General features: G+C 41.1%; 2 protein-coding genes across 3 annotated transcripts; both read left to right on the forward strand.

Moving 5' to 3' along the window:
- Positions 1-27: 27 nt before the first annotated feature.
- cars1 (cysteinyl-tRNA synthetase 1) lies at positions 28-17,398 on the forward strand. Of its 2 annotated transcripts, XM_083969269.1 has the most exons (23): positions 28-113; positions 2,191-2,418; positions 4,777-4,868; positions 5,585-5,673; positions 5,756-5,852; positions 6,808-6,906; positions 7,959-8,102; positions 8,595-8,735; positions 9,250-9,338; positions 9,454-9,575; positions 10,541-10,653; positions 11,010-11,138; positions 11,255-11,384; positions 11,788-11,891; positions 11,979-12,076; positions 13,061-13,250; positions 13,807-13,875; positions 14,180-14,261; positions 14,546-14,626; positions 15,308-15,375; positions 15,870-15,929; positions 16,361-16,444; positions 16,746-17,398. In XM_083969269.1, exons 1-23 carry the CDS (start codon positions 92-94, stop codon positions 16,872-16,874), a joined length of 2,460 nt encoding a protein of 819 aa, XP_083825395.1. In that variant the 5' UTR covers positions 28-91; the 3' UTR covers positions 16,875-17,398. The 2 variants fall into 2 exon arrangements, with proteins under 2 accessions (XP_083825395.1, XP_083825396.1); XM_083969270.1 differs by lacking the exon at positions 2,191-2,418 and having other exon boundaries at positions 47-113.
- Positions 17,399-19,200: 1,802 nt separating this feature from the next.
- Positions 19,201-21,682, forward strand: LOC311008163 (G2/mitotic-specific cyclin-B2-like; the record flags this gene model as incomplete). The annotated part of the gene is made up of 8 exons (XM_084001597.1): positions 19,201-19,336; positions 19,467-19,577; positions 20,098-20,388; positions 20,460-20,618; positions 20,729-20,965; positions 21,156-21,296; positions 21,386-21,496; positions 21,572-21,682. Exons 1-8 carry the CDS (start codon positions 19,310-19,312, stop codon positions 21,680-21,682), a joined length of 1,188 nt encoding a protein of 395 aa, XP_083857723.1. The 5' UTR covers positions 19,201-19,309.
- Between the last annotated feature and the right edge of the window lie 245 nt (positions 21,683-21,927).

Consider the following 21,927-nt stretch of genomic DNA (forward strand, 5'->3'; position numbering starts at 1 on the left):
AGCACATTAGTTCCGGTTCCGGCATTTAACGCTGCTGCTCTTCCGGGCACGCTATTGTTGCATCAGCACCCAGCCATCCAACACTGTGGCAATGTCGACCTCAGGAGAGACAGGTACTGTGACAATAATCTCTATTTCCCTCCCTGCACACTCTTTAGCTGAAAAACAAGAAACAAGGCCGTGACAGTGATGTTCTCCGTGTTTTGTTGTTTTTTACCACCTGTCACCGCCGCTGAGCTAACGTTAGCTTTAGCCAGGAGAGAGGCTGCAGCAGAGCAGAGCCGCTTATAGCTGCAGGCACCACTGTCACTGAGTGAAGTGACAGACTGAAGCCCCTCAACAAAAACCTGCGAGTTAAGCTGATTGTTTATGGATCGGAATATATCGGCAAAAACAGATTAACAAATTAGACACGAAGTGAAAGTAAAGCGGACACGCTGATATTCGGCAGATGTGTTTCACATGGAGGTGTGTCACTAAGAAACGACAGACAGATGTTGTAATTAGCTCATTTTTTAAAAGAGTTTTGGGTCACCTGTTGTTTTTTTAAGAGAAATATATGCCAGTCTGTCATGCTGCTTTAAAAAAAAAGAAAAAGAAACCTGAGGCAATTTGTAATTATCAGTGAATAGTGTTCCCAGTTTGTGGCTCTTTATGAGAATAAAATGCAACGCTGCAGCCTTAAATAAAGACAATTACAGTAGGTAGGTTTATTATCCTGTTCACAATGTCCCACCTGAGCTGATGTTGCATCATCTGGAACAGGTTATAACGGTGCTCGTCATACTGAAAAGATGTCCCTTAACATTTTAATCCTGTCCATATCTCCAGGTTTGATTGTGTACTGAAGCTTTGATGTGATTGGTAGATGTTGTTAGATATTGTGTGTTTATTTATACACTGAAATAATTCAATTTTAATAAGTTAGTTTTTATTTTCAGTTTCTATTGCTGCATCATCCAGTGGGATAGCTCAAATGTGAAAGTGTCAAACAGAAACTAATGGTGCAGTGATCAAGCACTGTCATTCTTATAAAAAAAAGAAATATAATATAATAATAATTTAATAATAATATTTATAATGATCATTATACAAATATTAATACTTAAAATGTGTGAAAAAAACAACACTTTTTCTATGCTCAGTATAATATACTGCTCACCTCTTTACTATTGCTTTTATTGTGTGTTCTTCTCTTATTTGCATTGGAATCATCAAATTATAATAGGTTAGTGTTTATTATTCAGTTTTGCTTAGGTTGCATGCAAAAGTAACTCAGCTTTTTCATGCTCACTATCGCCTCTTTAATGCTTTGTAATAGATGGTTTATTTATGGCAATTCATTAAGCCACAAGCCGCAATCATCTCAGTCGAAACAATGCTGTATATTTGTTGCTTGTCCCTCATTTCATGTTAGTGACCCTCATGAACCACTTGCTTCTGTCCTTCCATCGTTTTTAGAGCTACATTTCAGTTTGTCTGAGTCACTTTCTTTTTCACTTTGTTTTCACTTTCTGTCTTAGTATTTCATTACTCATGCATGGAGCAAAGACATTTAAGTTTCTGTTTGAGTTGCCGGTTTTCACTCTTGTGGTGTTTGTGGGTTGGAAAATTCAGAGGATCATTATTGGATTGACCCAATAGAGATTCAGATTTTGAAACTTTCTTTAACTCTTTTTCCACTTGTTTATCTGTTTGCATTGCAACTCCCATTCAGAGTCATTTCCCCTGCAGTGTCCATGTTCATGTCTGAGCCCCATGCTGTCGTATCAGATACTGTAGCTGCTACACCACGGACAGAGACAATGTTAACTCTGCCAGATGTCACTAGACACTAAATGCAACATCTGGCATCTATATAGTTGAAAACCCAGCGTCTTGGTGCATTGGTACATCTGTCCAGGACCATAATATACCATCTTATTTAGATTTACGCTGATCATAATGGTTAAGTATCCTTTCAAGACAAAGGCAGGTTCAGCTTTTGTGCTTACGTGTTACTTTTCAGGAAGATTTCAGTTTAGTGAAAATAATTTTTTTTTTACATCATGTGAGTTAAAATGTGTTTCTTCAGTTGATCTCGTGGTTTCAGCGTGAACTCCCTCACCGTCCTGTTGTTGGTGTTTTTCTCCGGCTGTTGCAGCCTGGTCGGTGATTCATTGCGAACATCTGCCCTCTTGTTTTCTGCAGCCTTTGAGTTTGGCTTCTTGCTACAGATAAATGAGGAGGCCGCGCTGGCTGTGGCCCTGAATGACTACCTAACCTCACGCAGCTACCTGGCTGGGTTCAGCCCCTCCCAGGCCGACCAGAAAGCCTTTAAGCTCCTCCACAGGCCCCCAGATCCACAACATGTGCACGCTCTGCGCTGGTACAGACACATAGCAGCCCTGCAGCAGGACCTCACCTCTGAGAGCAGCAGTGAGTAGACAGCTGAAGGCATGAACAGGATAGACATCGTTGAAGTTGAGGCCGCCTGAGGCAGGAAAAACTGAGAGCAGCTCTAACCTGACGCTCTGCAAACACTGACATGCATGCACCCTGAGCTTCTTCTGCAGGGGTTTGGATGAATTCAATTTTAGCTTTCACTTTCCTTGTCAGTAACAGCAGTGGAGTGTGTGTGTGTGTGTGTGTGCTGCCTGTAGCCGAGCACCAAGGACTCTTTTTTTTATCGCTGTTCAAACAAAAAGACAGCAGCTGTGACAAACTGCACTAAAGTCACAGAGCACACGCTTCCTTACAGAGAGACACACCTAGCTGGTTACACACTAGACCACTGATTTGAACAACTTGGGGAGACCACAGACGTGTGGACAGTTTCAACCAAACAGGAGACGATTTAGCCAGACCATAAGACCACACGCCTTCCATATGTGGCGACAGTTTCACTGTAGAGATTCCCCAGCAACAGATCTCACTGAAACTCATGTGATCAATCATGACTTTAGATGACAAACAAATATGGGACATGGTCAGTGGTGTGCACTCTGTTATGCTGTGAAAAACAAAAAAAGAAGGAAGTATATTGGTGAAAATCTGGCTGAGAGGACAGTGTAGGCATGGCAACCTGTAAAAGTGGCAACATCCGGTTTATGATGCTAGTCTGGTCATGGCTATTGCGAGTATTTCCATCAGAGGTGAAGTTCCAGATCTTGAGGCTCTGACTTGATTAGGAACAGGAAAATAATCATTTTGACACAAGTACGACACTTGAGGATTACGTAGAGTAATCATTGTTTATGACATGACACACATCAGGCCACACTCCCTTGTTGTTGGAGAAGACAATTGTGCCTAAAATTGTCTAGTGTACATGTGTAACCAGCCTAACGTGAAAATCTGACAAGGCCCCTGCAGACACATCAACACACACGTTTTCAGAGTATTAGACATTGTCTCTCGCAGGTTTTCACTGCACCTATTCATGTGAACACCATGTGTGGGTGTTTGTGCATGCTCTGTGTGTGGCAGCTCATTGTCTCCTGGCTTTATGTGTGTGTTCCTTTATATGAGCTCTCAGCTCATGGATCTGCACTGACCACTCACCTCTCTGTTATCTGACTGATCCAGACCAAACTCACTCACTTTTCACACTTTGAGCCAAATATATAATAAAAATCAACTACAAACCAAATTTTAAAAAATCCTGACAAATAATAAAAATCGGACTCTTTCAGGCGTCTATCTCTGTTATGCCCCGAGAATGGAAATATGTTCTGGGTAACTGGTTTTGTAGAAGAGGAAATTTTAAGTCATAGCTTGGGGATACATTAGAACATCAATTCAGAATTTATGTTGAATACTTTGTTCAGCTTTTTTTGTCAGAATGAACTCTAAGAAGTTTTATATTCACAGTGGTTCAGGTACAAATAAACAGATAACATCAGTGCCTGCTCCTTGGTCAGAGTAAAATAATGCTTTAGTTAGAAGAGGTCTGAATAGCATTTCTGCGATTGTGTCTCAGCTGTGCAGACTGAGTGAAACTTAAAGTATTGGAGGGATATAGTGCAATAGTCACTATTATCAAACATCAGTTCAATCAGACTAGATGTGATCTCTCACATCTAGATATGAAATGCATCTTATCTTGATCAGATGTATTTTTCCAGAAATTGTCTTGTGTGTTTTTCATTGATCACCCGATCAATGGAAATTGAATCTGCAACATTTTCAATTTATAGTTTAAGCAAAAAGAATTGCAACAGTAATTTCCTCTATTTAAAAAAAAAAAAAAATGTATTATCTTATCTAGGAACTTAAAATTTAATAAAAAAGTACACAGTATTGGTTTAGCAAATTTTTATTAAGCATTCTACTTAAATGCTAATTAATACGTAATTCCTAATACATTTATAATTGTTTAACTCTGGATTAATAAAATCATCGATAACTTGTTGAATGATACTTTAGTTTGTATATAAGCTATTTATGTTGAATGATGTACAGATTAAATTATGTACAGGATTGTTATTGGATTATTGCACATTTGTGAAAAGGGATAATCGTCACGATCGATCGTTTGTGATGCCAGAAAGTAGCAGGACAATAGTGAACAAAAAGGCCTCAACTCCAAAAACGAGGATGTTTAAATAATGACAAAAAGTAAAGTGAAGCACAAAATGAATGATCGAAAAGTAAAATTCTGCATGTAGTGACTTCAATCTTTCTTTATAGCAAAACAATAAAGTTCAGGTAAAACATTTGCATTTCATTTTTAAAAATGAAACAAATGCCCTTTGTTAAGTTACTGTGTATGTTTGTGTGTTGTTTCAATTTCAGTGAAGGGAAAGCGGGTCCAGCCGGCCTGGTCTCCTCCAGCAGGAACAGGAGTCCCTCAGCTTATGCTCTACAACAGTTTGACCAGAACAAAGGTCAGAGGTCAAAGTCAAATCCCTGTGGCTGTGCTCGGACTCGGCCATCAACACAATACCTCCTACATTCTCAATATATACTGCATACTGTCCATTACCAAGCTGATGTTCATATGAATCCAGTATCCCAGAATGTATTTACTGTAGCAGGAATCGGCAGCAACAGTGATGACTGGCATGATTTTAAAGAAGGCTGAAAGCTGATAACACTTTTTATATAATTTTTCTATTTTTTAGAGGAGAATTCAACTGTGTTACAGTTTTTGGTCCACTTATAGCTTCCACTTCATAGCCCACTATTGTATTTTGAACAGCCACAGTGCATCATGGGACAGTTCAGTGTGTCCAGTATGCTCACAGCACATACTCATTCTTACTCATGCTAATATTTCTCACATACACAAAATTCACCTACTCTGCTGTGTGAACGCACTACACAGTTATTTTAGTGTCAAATTAGTGAATAGTGCATATCAATAATCACTTATCAGAATTAATCTAGGAAAACAGGGACTTCCTAATATTTGATGTCTGTCAGGTTCCACTTTTGTAAATTTAGTTTTTCAAATCGGTTGACTCCAGTGATCTTTTTGTATGAAGTGTAAAGTTTATCAGAGGAGTGGAGCTGATCTCCATTAGGACACGTGTGATAATAATAAGATGAGTTCTGAAAATTGTCCCTCAGCTCATTAACATTGATTACCTTTCTTTTCCAGGAGCCGTTTGTTCCTCAGAAAGGGAACAAGGTGACCTGGTACTGCTGTGGCCCCACAGTGTATGACGCCTCACACATGGGACACGCCAGGTGAACTGACTAGAAAACCCATTGTCATGTGTCAGTCGCTCACCAGCAGCACGGTCTCTTATAGTCTCTCTCTCTCAATCAGATCCTATATCTCCTTTGATATCCTGAGGCGGATACTGAGGGACTACTTCCAGTACGACGTCCTCTACTGCATGAACATCACAGACATAGACGATAAAGTGAGTGTGGTGCATTAACAGGGATTATGATTGTTTTTATTTTTAATAAGCTGTGAAATGTAATTGATTTAATTTGATTAAAATCAGGATTGATTTAAAGCCTTTTCCCATCCATCCATCCATCCATTTTCAACTACCGGACTTCCCTTTCCCCTTTTATTACCCTGTATTTCTATCAGAGTTTTACACCAACGGATGATTTTGGTTGGCAACATGTAGCGTGTGCACTGCTGCAGTGTAGCAAACATTATCATTTTAGGATTATGAGTTTAACACTGAAACATGTCTCATGACAGGCAGCCATTATGTCCTCCACTCACTATTGGCTGACAGGATCAGATGACGTGATTGAGGAAATACTGTACTGTTTGTGAGTGTTTGTGTATGTGACCTGTTAGTAAGTTGAACTTGGAACAGACCTGCTTTACCACCCTGAGCAGTTCTGTTCTTACACTTACTGTAGTTAGATCACATACCATACACACCAACACTCGCAAACAGTACATTATAGATGTCCTCAATCACCTGATCTGTTCTGTCTATCTATGAAGCCACATGTCTGGAAGGAAATGAATTAATATCAAATATATACAGTACATCCTCTTGATGTATAAAGGTATTAATGTAAAATACCCACTGTAAAATGTGTTAATTTTTAACACACACACAGATTTCAAGGAGAGATGATCATGTGTGTCTCTTATAGCTCCGTCTGTACAATATGGGACTGTTGACCTTATGGTCATGGATTTGATTCCCATGTTGACAGAGATCACACCCCAGAGATCACTCTCAAAATTGCTGCAAGGAAATATATATACTTATAGGCAATATATACTTATTGCCTATGTTCTACTTACTGATATTTATATGATTGTCACAGTTACTTTATCCTTATTTATTTTAAATGTTTCGACATATGTGGGCTTCATGTTGTGCCGTCCTTGTGTTTCAGATCATTAAACGGGCCCGGCAGAACTACCTCCTAGAACAGTACAAGGCCAAGCAGCCTCAAGCAGCTCAGATACTGCAGGATGTCCTGAGCGCCAGAGGGGTGAGACACAGCATCACTTCAAATCAATTAATTTTTTTTTAAAAAGCCACACATTTAAAACAAGCAGAGTTGATGAAATTTCTGTGCAACACCATACAATGAATATTTAAGCAATATATCACGACAGGCCGTGGTATATGCTCATTATACCACGGCTAAGGGGCGTTGTTCGGCCCGACGCGAAGCGGAGGGACGACAACCCCCTTAGAGTGGTATAATGAGCATATACCACGGACTGGAGTGATATATTGCTTTTATAAAACGGTTACGAATAAAGGCAATATAAAAGAGGGATACGCAATCAATTTCATGTAGTTTTATTCAACCAGAAATACATATTATCGAATAAAATAGCCTCACTGTGAAAAAATAGTCCCACCTCTCCAGACGTTAGCTCCAAGTTAGCTCTGCATCTCGTCTTTTCCTCCGCATTTTTTCAGGTTAAAGTCACTGCTCAGTCCCCTCTACCATTGTTAACCCTCCCCGGAGGTGAAAGTCAACCTTAAACATGTGAATTCAACTACTTTAGTCCGTTTTTTAACATCGTAAAAACATCAGCTGTCTTTTACTACGGACTGCAACAGTCCGTTGTCATGGATACATGACAACAACTTCCATTCATACCAGTCATACGTGCCTGACGCGGAGTGATAGCCTACGCTGTGATAAGGTTTTAGAATAGTAGCCGTGGTATATGCTCAATATACCACAGTTAACAACCAATCAGATCGCCGGATTTCACCTTTCCGTTTTACAAAACATAATAACAGCTTCCTGACTGACACAGACAGAGAGGAGTTTGACATAAAAACACAGGGGATAAAGGTGAGATTTTAAACCTGATGGACACTCGGAGTCCAAAGAACAAGTCGATAAGTCAAAGTGCATCAGATCAGATTAGTAGGAAGCAGAACAGTTAAACATAACACACTATCATTGACCACAACACACTTGAGTTAACAATGAGTCTCAGATTCAACTGTAGGAGCTGAAACATCAGACCTGAAGGTTTAGTGTAGGTCACTTAAATCTGTGTGTGTGTTGGTTTTCAGCCTTTCCAGGTCAACTTGGCTTCGACCACAGACCCAGACAAGAAGCAGATGCTGGAGAAGCTGGACGCTGCTGTCACTGCCGCTCTGAAGCCTCTGCAGGCAGCGATGGAGAGGAAGGACGAGGCTGTGCAGCCTCTGGCAGAGGTGAGACTGAACCCACGGCCTCTAATGTTCAACTGGAATTCTGCATTTAAATATGGATTTACTCTTCTTTGGAAAGAAGGAAAATATCTCCCTTCTTCTCACACTATGTGTGTGTAAGATGTCACTGTATTTGGTGTCCACATAGAATGGAAACAAGGAATAACAGGTCCAGCTTAATAACTGAATATGATCTTGCAATGATGTTGTTGAGTGATAATTTCATTTGGAATCAGCTGTGATTCAGGCTCAAAAATTTTTGTCTGATCCTGTCAATTTTTAAAAGGCAAACACAGCTTAAAAAGAAAATAGAGAGACAGAGACATAAACAAATGCCGGTATTACCAATAAGCTCAAACAATAATTTGGTCTTATTGCTATTGTTTTACTATTTTATATTAAAGTTGATAACGGCTGCTATTTTTATATCATATTTAATGTGAATATTATATATTAATTGTCATCATTATTATTGATTTCTCATCATTTTTCCAGGTGCTGTTGGAGAGCTCCAAGGACCTCCTGTCCGACTGGCTGGACAAACAGTTTGGAAGTCAAGTGACGGAGAACTCCATCTTCTCCATTCTGCCCAAATACTGGGAGGGCGAGTACCACACAGACATGGCCGCCCTGAATGTGAGTCAGGCCTCGAGAGACCAAGAAGGCTTTAGGTTCATCACACTGTGTCTCCAATTGACCATTTTTAATAACACCAGAGAAAATTACTAAGAGGCATAAAAACTTTTTTCAACGTTAATGACAGCAGTTCAGCTGTGTCCAAGTTTAGGCACCGCATTGTGAGGCTGCATGTTAAGACTGAATGCATCACAGTGGCACAACCAACCAAAACCAAAACCTAAACTTTATTTGCTAAATCTGAAGGATCTAACTGTTGGATCTTTTGTAGGTGAACGTATCCCACAGTGTGTGGATACATGCAGACATAGCAGCGGGGGGGATGAAGCTCTTGAACTGAGACACAGTTTATTCTTAAGTCTTTCTCTGGTCATTTGCCTTGTATGCAAAATAGTGGACTATTATCTTAGTATCGATCTATTTTTTCTCCGTTCATCTGATGTATTGAGAACTGTAGGACATCGGTCATATGTCAAGGATTTTGTCTAATCTCGTCCTGCTCTGCGTCCTCCAGGTTCTTCCCCCTGATGTCCTGACCCGAGTCAGCGAGTATGTGCCCGAGATCGTGGAGTTTGTGGAGAAGGTTGTGTCGAATGGTTACGGGTGAGGAGGACACTGCAGCCGTTAGACACCGCTGACACAACCATCTGACTGTGGCATTGTTGTTGTTGTTTCTTAACTGTTAATTTAATTAATACATTTTTGTGATGTTTCACAGGTACGAATCAAACGGCTCAGTTTACTTTGACACCTCAAAGTTTGACGCCAATCCAAAGCACTCATACGCCAAACTGGTGCCAGAGGCAGTGGGAGACCAGAAAGCCTTACAGGAGGGAGAGGGTACGTCAGCATGCCGTTACAGCTTAAGTTATATTGCAAAAATATTTATTTTTTTACATGTGAATTTACTTGCCAATTAAATTTACTTGTAATTTAATTGGCTTCTCATTTACACAGATGTCCACACTCACACAAATATTCAAAATAAGACATAAAAACTAAACAACCTAAGCGACCATGCGCCACCCTGGTAAGTAAAGTTTTACGGTTAGGGCTCTAACGAGTCTAGGCTACAGGGATGACACAGGTGCACATATTTCTATTGTTGAAAACCTGGAGCTTGGTGGGATTCGCTGCCATATTGCACAATGTTCGACTCACCGGCTGCTTCCGCTCACCACCTGTAGCTTGGTCCGCAAGGCTTTCCTGGCAGACCGGCGTCCGGCTCCAGTGGCACCGGGCCGGCCACCAGCTCCAGCGTCCTGCTTGTGTCGACCTCCGTCCGTCGTCACGCGGTCGCGTCTTTGTCAGTTCATTTTTGTTTAGACGAGACAATAACTAAAACGATAATTCACTCTTGAGGTGGAGAGGGTCCTTTCTATCGTCAACTCCCTTGACTTCTCCTCGGGGCGGCAGCCTCGTCTGTCCACTGGCGTTTTCCCAGACTGCCTCGCTCCTTCCGCTCACGTCAGACTTAAGCGGCCAGGTGACCAGGCAACCAATCAAACATTACACAATATGGCAGCCCCCCTTCTCAAACCTACGGAAGTGACCCCAACAGGAGGCAAAATGTAGTAAGGTCATAATAATAGGTTTCAAAATGGTTAAGAAAAGGTGAGCAGTTTTCATTAAAGCATTGGCCTGATCCATCTGCACTATATCTGAACTAGTTTAACACTGACGTCACCTCGTGACTCTATTGTTTTAAACAAGGAAACTTTTTCTCCCTGGACTCTTTCGCTTCACTTATATTCTTGAAGTCGTGTTGCTCATGTTATTTTCCTCTCTGTTCTGTGCTGCTGCAGGTGACCTGAGCATCTCTGCTGACAGACTGAGTGAGAAAAAGTCGCAAAATGATTTTGCCTTGTGGAAAGCCTCCAAGCCAGGAGAGCCATCCTGGGACTCTCCATGGGGGAAGGTGAGTGGTCACTCTTTCTACAGCACAATGTCAAAGAGATGATCGTCTCATTCACTGAGTAAATAACAAGAGAAAAGTACAGAAGGCAGGAACAGAGGTGGCAATTTGGCCAAACTTGCATGGTCTTTTATTAATTTGCTTAGTTTATAAATTAGTTGAATAGTCACATTCATGTTTATTTTTAAGCACAAATGTAAAGAAGCTCCTGGTTCCAGCTTTTGTAGTGATGTGTTATTTCTCTTTGTCATATTTGATGGGGAACGATGGTCACCTCGGGCTCTCTGAAATTAAACTGGACGTTGTTTCTGTTTTCTGACATTTTACATGAATCTGTGGTTGTTTGGATGTGGTAACAGGGAAGACCAGGCTGGCACATCGAGTGTTCAGCCATGGCCGGCTCCATCCTTGGAGAGTCCATGGACATCCACGGCGGAGGGTTCGATCTCCGGTTCCCCCATCACGACAACGAGCTGGCTCAGTCTGAGGTGCAGAGGAACAGTCTGACTATCACTTACTGTGAACTTGTTCGTGAGATGATAAACAGAAAAGTTTTCTAAGGTAAAATCCAGATGTTGAGAGCCGCTGGTTGTTTCCCTTGCAGGCCTACTTTGAGAACGATCACTGGGTGCGATACTTCCTGCACACCGGACACCTGACAATCGCAGGCTGCAAAATGTCCAAGTCTCTGAAGAACTTCATCACCATTAAAGATGCCTTGGCAAAGAACACAGGTGAGCCAGATGCCTGACCACCAAAGGAGTAAAAGTAAAATCATCAATGTCAAAAGAATCTCTGTTTAATTAAAATGAAGCTTAGTATATTTTATTAGATAGAGTTCCCATGCAGCTCTGCTTTGAAACAGAGACCAGCAGGGTTTACCTTGACAACCATAAAGCCTGCTTCATAGTACGAGATTATCAGGACGACCAGTGTTAGGTTCAGATAACCCAGATAACTAAGAGTTTCCTGCATTTTTTGAGCGCCCTTGGTAGTACAGGCCTCAGGTGGAGCCACAAGTTGCAGTCCTCATAAGTTCCAGCAGAGGGCGGCTTCATATGACAGCGTTTCACAGCGTCTCTAACCCTGAAACCCTGACGATAGAAACGACGCCTCCCTCTGTTTGTCCTCCTGCAGCTCGACAGCTCCGTCTGGCCTTCCTGATGCATTCCTGGAAAGACACCCTGGACTATTCCTCCAACACCATGGAGTCAGCCGTCCAGTACGAAAAGTTCATGAATGTGAGACCAAGTGTGGTTTTGATCCTGACAGCTTGTCTCTTCACATGTTTGGCGTTGATCTGATTAGTGCCTTTTTTCATTGAACAGGAGTTTTTCCTCAATGTCAAAGACATCCTGCGTGCCCCCACCGACATCACGGGTCAGTTTGAGAAGTGGGAGGCAGCAGAGGAGGAGCTCAACAACAGGTAAGAGAAAGTAGAGAAAAACATTTAACCTGCTCATAGACCCAACTACCTCTGCCCTAAAGAGAGAGAGAGAGAAAGTCAGAAGTAACTGGGAGCAGAGATACAAAATGACACAAGGGAAGAGAGCCTGGGATGTATTATACGTTATAAAAAATCATGCACAGGTTACACTACTCAAAGGAAGACTAGATTAAATATTTCCCAAGGTCTCTTCTGTGTGCAAGGCCGCTGCAGGGATGTCTTTGCATTTCACTCACTGAAGGTTAAGAGAGAACAATCAGATTTAAATGATTGTGGGGAAATATAAAGCTAGGACACTAATATAACACTATTCATAGCATATGGACTGAATCACTGTAAAGTAATGTATTCTGTTGGTCTGTAAAAAGAAAGAAGTCTCAACATTGAGTCTGTATCTTGTGGAAATGTTTGAAAATGTAGAAGTTCTGTTATTCAGGGAAAAGCTGCAGAGCCCCCTCCCTCTAGCAGCAGTAGGTTCAGGAACAGGGGATGGTGAGGAAGAGTATTGTAGTATCATATTACAGAGAGCATTACCGTCTTTACTCTGAATAAAATAATTACAGAAGACTACAGCCTTATATATGATAAACAAGTTGCACAGCAAGCAAGACAACTAGATAACTAGTTATAAATCTTGAATATTGACACTTTTCTTGGATTCAAGAAGACATTTTCAACACCAGGCACCAGAAAAGCAACTATAGAGTGGGTGGTGAAGTTCTAAGTATGGGATCATTACATCAAAACAAGAAATACCTCCAACTTATGGACTTGTTCTTTTACAAAAAATGACAGTTTTACTTCTTAGGCTTTTGGCGATTAAATCTGCTCCAAACTGATGTCATATCACCCATTGAAAATCCACTATTTTTGTGAGATTCCCATGTGTTTCTGGTCCATTGTTTAGATAAGGACTCAGGACTTACAGATGACACTCCAAATATGTCTGTCTCTGCCGTCCAGTTTCTACGACAGGAAGTCGGCCGTCCGCGAGGCTCTATGCGACAACCTGGACACTCGCACCGCCATGGAGGAGATGAGGGTGCTGGTCAACCAGAGCAACAGCTACATCGCCGGCAGGAAGGGTGCCAAGCTGAGGCCCAACCGGCTGCTGATGGAGAGCATCGCCGTGTACCTCACCAACATGCTGAAGGTGAGCTCGTCTTCACCACCACTGTTTTCCATCATCATCAACATTTATAAACTGATTCATTCAAAAAAAATATGGAAAATATTCAACAAATGTCCATGGACAACATTGAACAACACTCAGAAATGATCTTTTTCAGCAATAAACATGATCTGTCCCTCAGCCACCAGTCAAACTCTGTAAAAACTGAGCTAGAGACAAAACCATCAGTTCTCAATCAACATGCCAAACACATGAATAATTTCAAAGGCATCGTACCACTTTATTGATTTCCCATTTATTGTCTGTTTTTTATTGTCTCATTTTAAGGAAGCACTTAAAAATTTGCTCAAGTATTGCAGTATTGTTTACAGTTGTCTTAGAGAAGAGAGAAAAACAAGATTCTTCTCAGTAGAATTGAAGATTCCTGCTGTTTATTTTCTCTGGGACGCCTTGTTTGTTTGGCAGTTTTGGATAAATGACTAATTTCATCATTTCATTGTTTTCTGATTTAGAATATGATGTGTTATTCTATGTGAAGCAGCAGTGAACCCACTGATACCAGTCTGTTGCCTTGTAGATATTTGGAGCCATTGAGGGGTCGGATCCTATTGGTTTCCCCGTGGGTGGACAAGGTCAAAGTGTTGATGTAAGTGATGAGACTTTACTCTGTTTTTACTATTTGTATTTAACACTGGCTGATTCGTAGAGAGGAGGATCTGAGTGTCTCTTCTGATAGACTGACTGTTTTCTGAATAATCCAATTAAAACAGAGCAGTTTGCAAGTGAAACACTCAGAGAAACTAAATCCTGCATCCTGCTTTATAATCCAATAAATACTCTATGGAGCTTTAGTGATTTTCTACAGACGTGTTGCTGCTCATTTCTACACAATGTCAGGCCACTGGTTTTTAAATCACACTGACTGAGGTATTGTTGCTGCTTTTTTCCAGCTGGAGAGCACTGTGATGCCCTATCTCTCGGTGCTGTCCGATTTCAGAGAGCAGGTCAGAAAAATCGCCCGAGAGCAGAAAGGTAAGAACCTGCATTTAACACCAATAGAATTCATGTCTGTAGCAAATAAGCAAGACTTCGGGTCTAATTAAACCCACAAGATATGTATTATATACGCACACCCAGATATAATGCTGTATTTGGAGCGTCATTACTCTGCAGGAGTGAGTGCTATAGATGTGATCGCCGACTATAGTCTGTCTGTAGCACTTAATAACTTTCTAACGTAAAAACACAAATGTAGGAAACAAAGGATAGATAAATGTTTATTTGTCTTTTTGTTCTTCTTTTTTAATTTAATGTAGTGATGGAGCTGCTGCAACTCTGTGACGTCGTCCGTGACGACACATTACCAGAGCTGGGTGTCCGATTGGAGGATCATGAAGGTAATGCAACTACATCACATATACATCATTCATTCATTCTTTCATTCAACTGTTATTTCAACTAGTAACCTCATTTACAATGTTGTTGAAAGAGATTAATTAAAAGGTCCTAGACACAAGAAACAGCAATGTCAAGCTCATACAAGTGTCAGGAGAGTGTTAATAAATACGACAACAATAAAAGCCACAGACCTGAAGAATATATATAAATACAAACTGAAACACCTATTAAAATATTAAAATAAAGATGTACCAATCAGCTAAAAGAGAAACATATTAAAGTAAAGTGTGATGTAATTGGAGATTTAAAGAGCCCTAAGAATAAAAGTAAAGGAAGTTTTAGACTTTTCTGTTTCAGTTGTTCCATGTTGCAGCTGCACAATAGTACTAATGATGATAATAATAATGATATTAAAGATCATCAGATTGGTTTAGTTTATGGATCTGAATTATGGAGAGAAGCATAAATTTAATTTTGTCTACATTAAGAACCACCAGATTATTCAGTGCAATCTGTAGTGTTGGGGTGAATTAACAGCAGAGAGCAACAGGGGAACACCACAATAAATGTTTAAGGATGTTAATTAGGAAAATAATATTCACTTTGTTACAGCCTCGGTTCAGTTAATGAAGGATTGTTTTACTGTCAGAAGCTCATAATATGGTGACCTCATGTTGCAGGGCTGCCCACTGTGGTGAAACTTGTGGACAAGGAGACACTATTGAAGGAGAAAGAAGAGAAGAAGAAGGTGAGTGGAGGATAATATGGCAAATGCAAGAGGGCTGTGATACTATGTTTTTTTTTTCCAATGTAATATTCAGTGTGCAAGCAGTGATGTTTTTGTATCTTTTCCTTATTGTAGCATGTCTTCTATCTTGAATGATATTGTGCTTAATTTGGCACATGAAGTGCTGTCATTCACTCATAATAGAGTGCTGTCCCAGATGTCCTCTTCCAAGTCCTCCCCCAACTCATCCACCCATCCTGCCCTGATCTTTGCAAGGACTGAGTTTTTACAGCCATTCATTTTTGAAACAAGTCTTCTAGAGTTGAAAGGAGTTTAGGAAAGTTGGTATCATGATGCTGAAGGAAGTGGTGGACTTTGAAATATCAAAACAAACTAGACCGAGGCCAAATTTGTGTGAAAAGGCATCAAAGCTTGCAAAAATACCATTTATGTACATATCTTTAAATTTATATATGAATTATTTCTAATGTAAAGATACTTTTCTTCGTTTATAGATGGAGGAGGAGAAGAAGAGGAAGAAGGAGGAGGCTGCCAAGAAGAAACAGGAACAAGAGGTCAGATGGATCCTTTGTCTACTTGTATTTACTCGTGCTTTCACTCCTGTGTTTTACTCCAGTTTTCTCTTAACAGTCATGTGATAAAGTGTTTGAGATCATTTCTAATGCATAGCTGAAAAACTTGCCTGGACAGAGACTGTGAACACGGTCTGAGGTTCAGTTCTCGGCTGATGTTGTTATGTCAACAACTCATGATCAGTAATGTTTTCCAAATTGTTTTAACATTTTTACAAAAGGTAACACTTACTAAAACATGTTTTCCCTGTTTTATAGAAGATGTTGACCTTTTAAAAAAAAAAAATGAAATGATTATTGGTCGCGTGATATGTGTATATTTGTTAATGGGAGTGCTCCTCTCTTACATAACTGTGCGCTGGGAGTTTTGTTCACCATCACCAGTCACTGACTCACTGTTCTCACTCCTACAGATGGCCAAACTTGCCAAGATGAAGATCCCTCCATGTGAGATGTTTCGCTCAGAAACAGACAAATACTCCAAGTTTGATGAGACGGTAAATCTCATTCCTGATTCTCACTCTGTCGAGTTAAATTTCAAGTGTGAAGTTGAAGAATGGATATATTCAACTGTGACGCAAACTTGTAGAAAATGGGCCAAATACACTGTAGGTGTTGCAGATACAAGAAAAACATTCTCAAAACAAAACAAAATGAAAAATATTGCCCCCCAAAAAAGAGTTTTTTGTATCAGAATCAAAATGGTCTTTTTTTTTTTTTTTTTAGCTTTACACACTGAAATTATAATTTGCTCTGCTCTGGTGTGAAAACTTGACCAATCGCAATTTATCCTTTCAGGGTTTCCCCACTCACGACGTCGAAGGGAAGGAGCTCAGCAAAGGTCAAGCCAAGAAGCTGCGTAAACTTTACGAGACCCAGGAGAAACTTCATAATGATTATCTGCAGACGAACCAAAATGGAAACTGATAGTGTTCACAGACTGTCCAGCCCCTCTACAGAAAAACCTACAGAATAAATGTTAAGACCACAGATGCTGGGTTGTCGTCCGTCTCCTGGTTATGTGTATTGGAGCAGAAAACAAGTTTGGTTGTTTTTTGTTTTTTTTTAGAATAACGGTTAAAATTTGACGCTTCGCAGCCAAATCCAAGTCTTTATTTCTTCAAAAATCATCATGGAGGACAAACTGGACAGATCCACATGTGAAGACATGACGTGTCCTCCTTGTCCTGTTTGGGTCACTTTGTCTCTTCACAACAGCAAAGAACAACGCAATAAATGAATGAAGTGAGGTTGTAATGATACGACCATACCAGAGAAACTCTGTAACACTGCCAGTCAGTTAAGGGATTAAATCATATTTTTATTGCATGATTTTTACTGTAATTTACAAATGGAAGAGGTTGTACAGACAGGTGATGGGTTAAATTAAAGCCTTGGGGCGTCCAGGTGTTTGATCTTGGATGGATGCAGTGATGATCTTCTAAAAGACACCATCTCATTTAGTGTTTTGATGGTTGTTGTTGCTCCTAAATCTCCTCTATGTCCTGAATCCAGGCTGGTTTCTCCTCTAATCTGTCGTCTGTCTGTATATTTAGAGCTCAGACTTAGCAGAAGACACTAGAGCTGCATCTAATGATCATTTTTATCATCATTTAAAATCTGCCTCTTATTTCCTCCATTATGAGTCTATAAAAGGTAAAAATGGTAAAATTACAAAAAATAGAGTAGTCCAAAATCCAGTGGCATTATGTTTGCAATTGCAATAACTGTCTGACTAGTGGTTGCAGCTCTAGATGTCAGTATTGGACCAACTGTTTTGTTTGTTTGTTTTTTTATCACCATGTCACCAATTGAAGAGCATTTTTCAGTCCTTTTCTTTCTTTTTTTTCCAAAAAATAAATAAATTAGAAAATATTTTTAAATAAATTTTGACTGAAGTTAGTGTCATCTAGTGGAAATCAGATAACATCTTGGGCTATTTTTATGTCACATAAATAAAGATTTATTAACTGATATTTGCAGTGAACAAAAAGAAAGATCTGTGTGATGCATAAAGGCTGTTGTCCCTTCACCAAACGACTAAATGTGTAACTTGTGTTGGTGATTGATTATAGCCTCCATGAAAGTCTCTGCTTTACGCCACTGACACTTTCCAATCACTGTATGACAAGATTATTTGTACCAAAAATATTTTAGGTTATTTTCTTTTCTACATATTTTCATCAATCTTCAGTGTTTCTGGTTCATTTCACTTGTACAACTCTGATAACTTTACTGGATTTGTACACTCTTAAAGGATAAGGCCTCCAGTATTATAGTTTTTCTTATTGTTATCATATCCCACAAAGAGACCAAAACAGACGATGTGTTAGTTCCTCTCTCTACCTTTTTCTGACTAACATAAAAAATCACACAAAAAATGTATAGTTTGTTTTGTTTTTGATGCACAATATTGGAAGTTTTTGGCACAAAATAATTAAATACATTAAACAATAATTGTTAATAGGATAAATTCATTATTTTGGTCTCTTTGTGGGATTTTTGTAAACAGCTGTCATCTCATTACACTGGGAAAACATAACTTCTTGAAACACTTTTTATTATCAGCCGTCCATTAGGGTTGTGTATTTTTCTACTGTATACCGCTGTATACTCATGTATTGCTGTGGCTTCAGCAACACTCTCAGACAGGACAGTGCTCTAATAAAGAGGCAAGAGGTGTGACTGGTTTCCTTTCAAGAAATAAAATTGCTCATCCTTGTAAACACTTGTGTTGACTCTCAGAGCCCAGATTACATGTGTTCTTTCGAAATTATGTAGAATACTGATGCAGGTAGCATGATCATGATCATCATCATGATTATTGTTACATGTAGCCTACCTGTCACACCTTCCATAAATATGGCTGATTTCATATTGTTGTTTCACACTTTTTTTCATCAGTCATTTTCTGGTCTCCCTCGCCAGACCCTCCTCCAGAGAAGAAGTCATTTTCTGACTGATCACAAATTCAGTGTAAAAGTAAAACAAACAAAAGCATAATAATTGGAATTAGGTTAAGTAAATAATATTGATTATACAACAAATATAGATAAAAGATAAATAACTCATGAAAATAAAATTAAGAACGACGATGCAATGTTTTCTGTGTTTGGTTTAGCCCTTTAATTTTAGACCCGATGCCGTCAGCCAATCAGGAGCGGCCTACTCAGGCTCTGTCCAATCAGATTCCACGGAGCGCTATTTGAAAGCTGCTCGTGTCTTCGTGTTGTTATCTGCTGCTTCTGCTCACGTCGGTGTTCACGGACTTTGTCGGTGCTTTGTAACAGTCGTTTCTCGAGCTAAATCAGCGAGTGGTCCCTCTCAGTGACGGTCAGACGTCAGTCCTGCCGCCGTTCAACATGTCGTCTGTGGAAGTCCGAGCTGCGGTGAGTGACCTGAGTTCAGGTCGTTGTTTGTTGGTGACGCTGCTCCTCTGTTCACGTCCTCGTGCTCCGCTCTATCAACCGTCGCTGTTTCACCTGTGTCGTTAATTATCTCGACGGTTTGTTGTTGCAGCAGCGGCCGCACGCGGTGAACCCAGCGAGGGGGAAAGCTGCAGTCCCGGGCCCGAGGAGAGCTGCTCTCGGGGAGGTGACCAACTTTCCCGGTGCGGCGGTCAACACGAAGGTAAAACAACATGGCGGAGCACAGACCAGACCTCAACGCCCACCTCTCTGCCCCATAGACAATAGACATGTATGCCCATGCTCTCCCCACTGCTCCCACCAACAACAACAACAGTAGCAGCAGCAGCTGCAGCTGCAGACCACAGACTGTATGAGTCAGACACAGCCCCCACCCCCCCAACATGTGTGGTCAGACATCATTGATGCAGCACTGACACCATGTGTTCACTATCAGGTGTCTGGTCAGCTAATCGATAAAGAACAGTTAATGTCAGTATTTTGATTGGGTTTGTGTCAGTCAGCCCAAACTACACATTTTCATAGGTCTAAGGTTTGACTGTGACTCCACTTAAAACGCATTACTCACTTTAGCTGCAACTTGGTCCTCATCATCCAACAACAGTTCACACCTCACCATTGTAATCCTACACTGAAGAAAAACTGCATCTCTCACTTGTTAATATAAGTTGCTGCTTTACCAAATATTTCTAATTGTACCTTAATCTGACTTGTTTGCCCAGAGGAGAGGACCAGTCAAACCATCAGCCAAAGCAGCAGACAAACCACCTTGTGCTCAGAAAGTCGAACCCACAGCGGTGGTTCCTCCACAAGTCCAGGTCCAGGAACCTGTGGACCCGCTCCCTTTGGTGCCGGAGGAGCCGGCCGATGTGTCCATGAAGGAGGAGGAGCTGTGCCAGGCTTTTTCTGAGACGCTGCTCACTGTGCACGACGTGGACGAGCAGGACGGCGACCTGCCGCAGCTTTGCTCACAGTACGTGAAGGAGATCTACAAGTACCTGCATGTCCTGGAGGTGAGTTATTCTCCACACAACCCAACTGCTCATCCTCTTGAGTTGTCTGACAACGTGTTGCGTCTCCACAGGTGCAGCAGTCCATACGAGCCAACTACATGCAGGGTTATGAGATCACTGAACGCATGCGAGCTCTTCTGGTCGACTGGCTGGTCCAGGTTCACTCCAGGTTCCAGCTGCTGCACGAGACTCTGTACCTCACAGTTGCCATCCTGGATCGTTTCCTGCAGGTGAGACCGCCTCGCTCCAGAATTGTACTCAATATCATTATTCAGTGAGTCTCTGAGTGAGACTGAATTATAGGACAAGAATATAAAACCAATACTCTGCCGTCCTTCAGGTTCAGCAAGTGTCTCGCAGGAAGCTGCAGCTGGTTGGCGTGACGTCCATGCTGGTGGCCTGTAAGTACGAGGAGATGTACGCTCCAGAGGTCGGAGACTTTGCCTACATCACAGACAACGCCTTCACCAAGTCTCAGATTCTGCAGATGGAGCAGGTGATTCTGGAGACGCTCAAGTTTCAGCTGGGACGTCCTCTCCCACTGCACTTCCTCAGGCGGGCGTCAAAGGTGGCCAGCGTAAGTTTCTGACTCGACGATCATGGTCCAATAATGAAATCTACTCAAATTAATTTGTGATAAATAGTCTGGACATTAATCTGTAGAGTGAAGATGTGATTGGTGCTTTTAGAGCTACTGTGGAAAATAACACGAGTGTTGCAGGTGTTTATGAAATGTGCTCAGTGTGTTGTGGCTGTTTGTGTGTCAGTCTGATGTAGAGAGACACACACTGGCCAAGTACCTGATGGAGCTGACCCTCCTCGACTACAACATGGTGCACTACCGTCCCTCTGAGGTGGCTGCTGCCGCTCTGTGTCTGTCTCAGCTGCTGCTTGAAGGGCTGTCCTGGGTCAGTCTGACGTCCACTCGCTGTTAATGTTTCTGATTGTGTCTGTGCTGCTGGGAACCAACTGACTGGTTCTGTCCTTCTTGTCTCAGTCTCCCACACAGCAGCACTACTCCACATACGACGAGGCCCACCTGAAGCCCATCATGCAGCACATCGCCAAAAACGTGGTGAATGTGAACGAAGGGAGAACAAAGTTCTTGGTGAGTTGACTGTCAAACAGCAGAGTCGATCGTCTCCTCACACAGATGTGACGTTAACCCTGTGTTTCTGTTCAGGCCATCAAGAACAAGTACTCGAGCAGCAAGCTGATGAAGATCAGCCTCATCCCTCAGCTCAAGTCGGCGCTCGTCAAGAACATGGCGGCTGCTCTGCTCAAAGACGCCTGAGGCCGACTTTGATGTTTCATCAGTGGACATTTCACTTGCACTTTATTTTTAAACTGATCACAACCTGTGGAGAAACTTTTAGTCTGTAATAAAATGTTTTTATAATTTTTAAGCAAACCAATCATGGTGTGTTCATATTTTTGGCCATTGATTCTTTTTGCTTTTATGTTGGAGACATTTTTGCCAAATCTTTCTGGTACAAATTATTCTACTCCACCTGACTTTTAATTTTTTTTGTGGTCTGA

This window comes from Trachurus trachurus (assembly GCF_905171665.1).
Source record: "Trachurus trachurus genome assembly, chromosome: 3".
NCBI classification, from domain to species: Eukaryota; Metazoa; Chordata; class Actinopteri; order Carangiformes; family Carangidae; genus Trachurus; species Trachurus trachurus.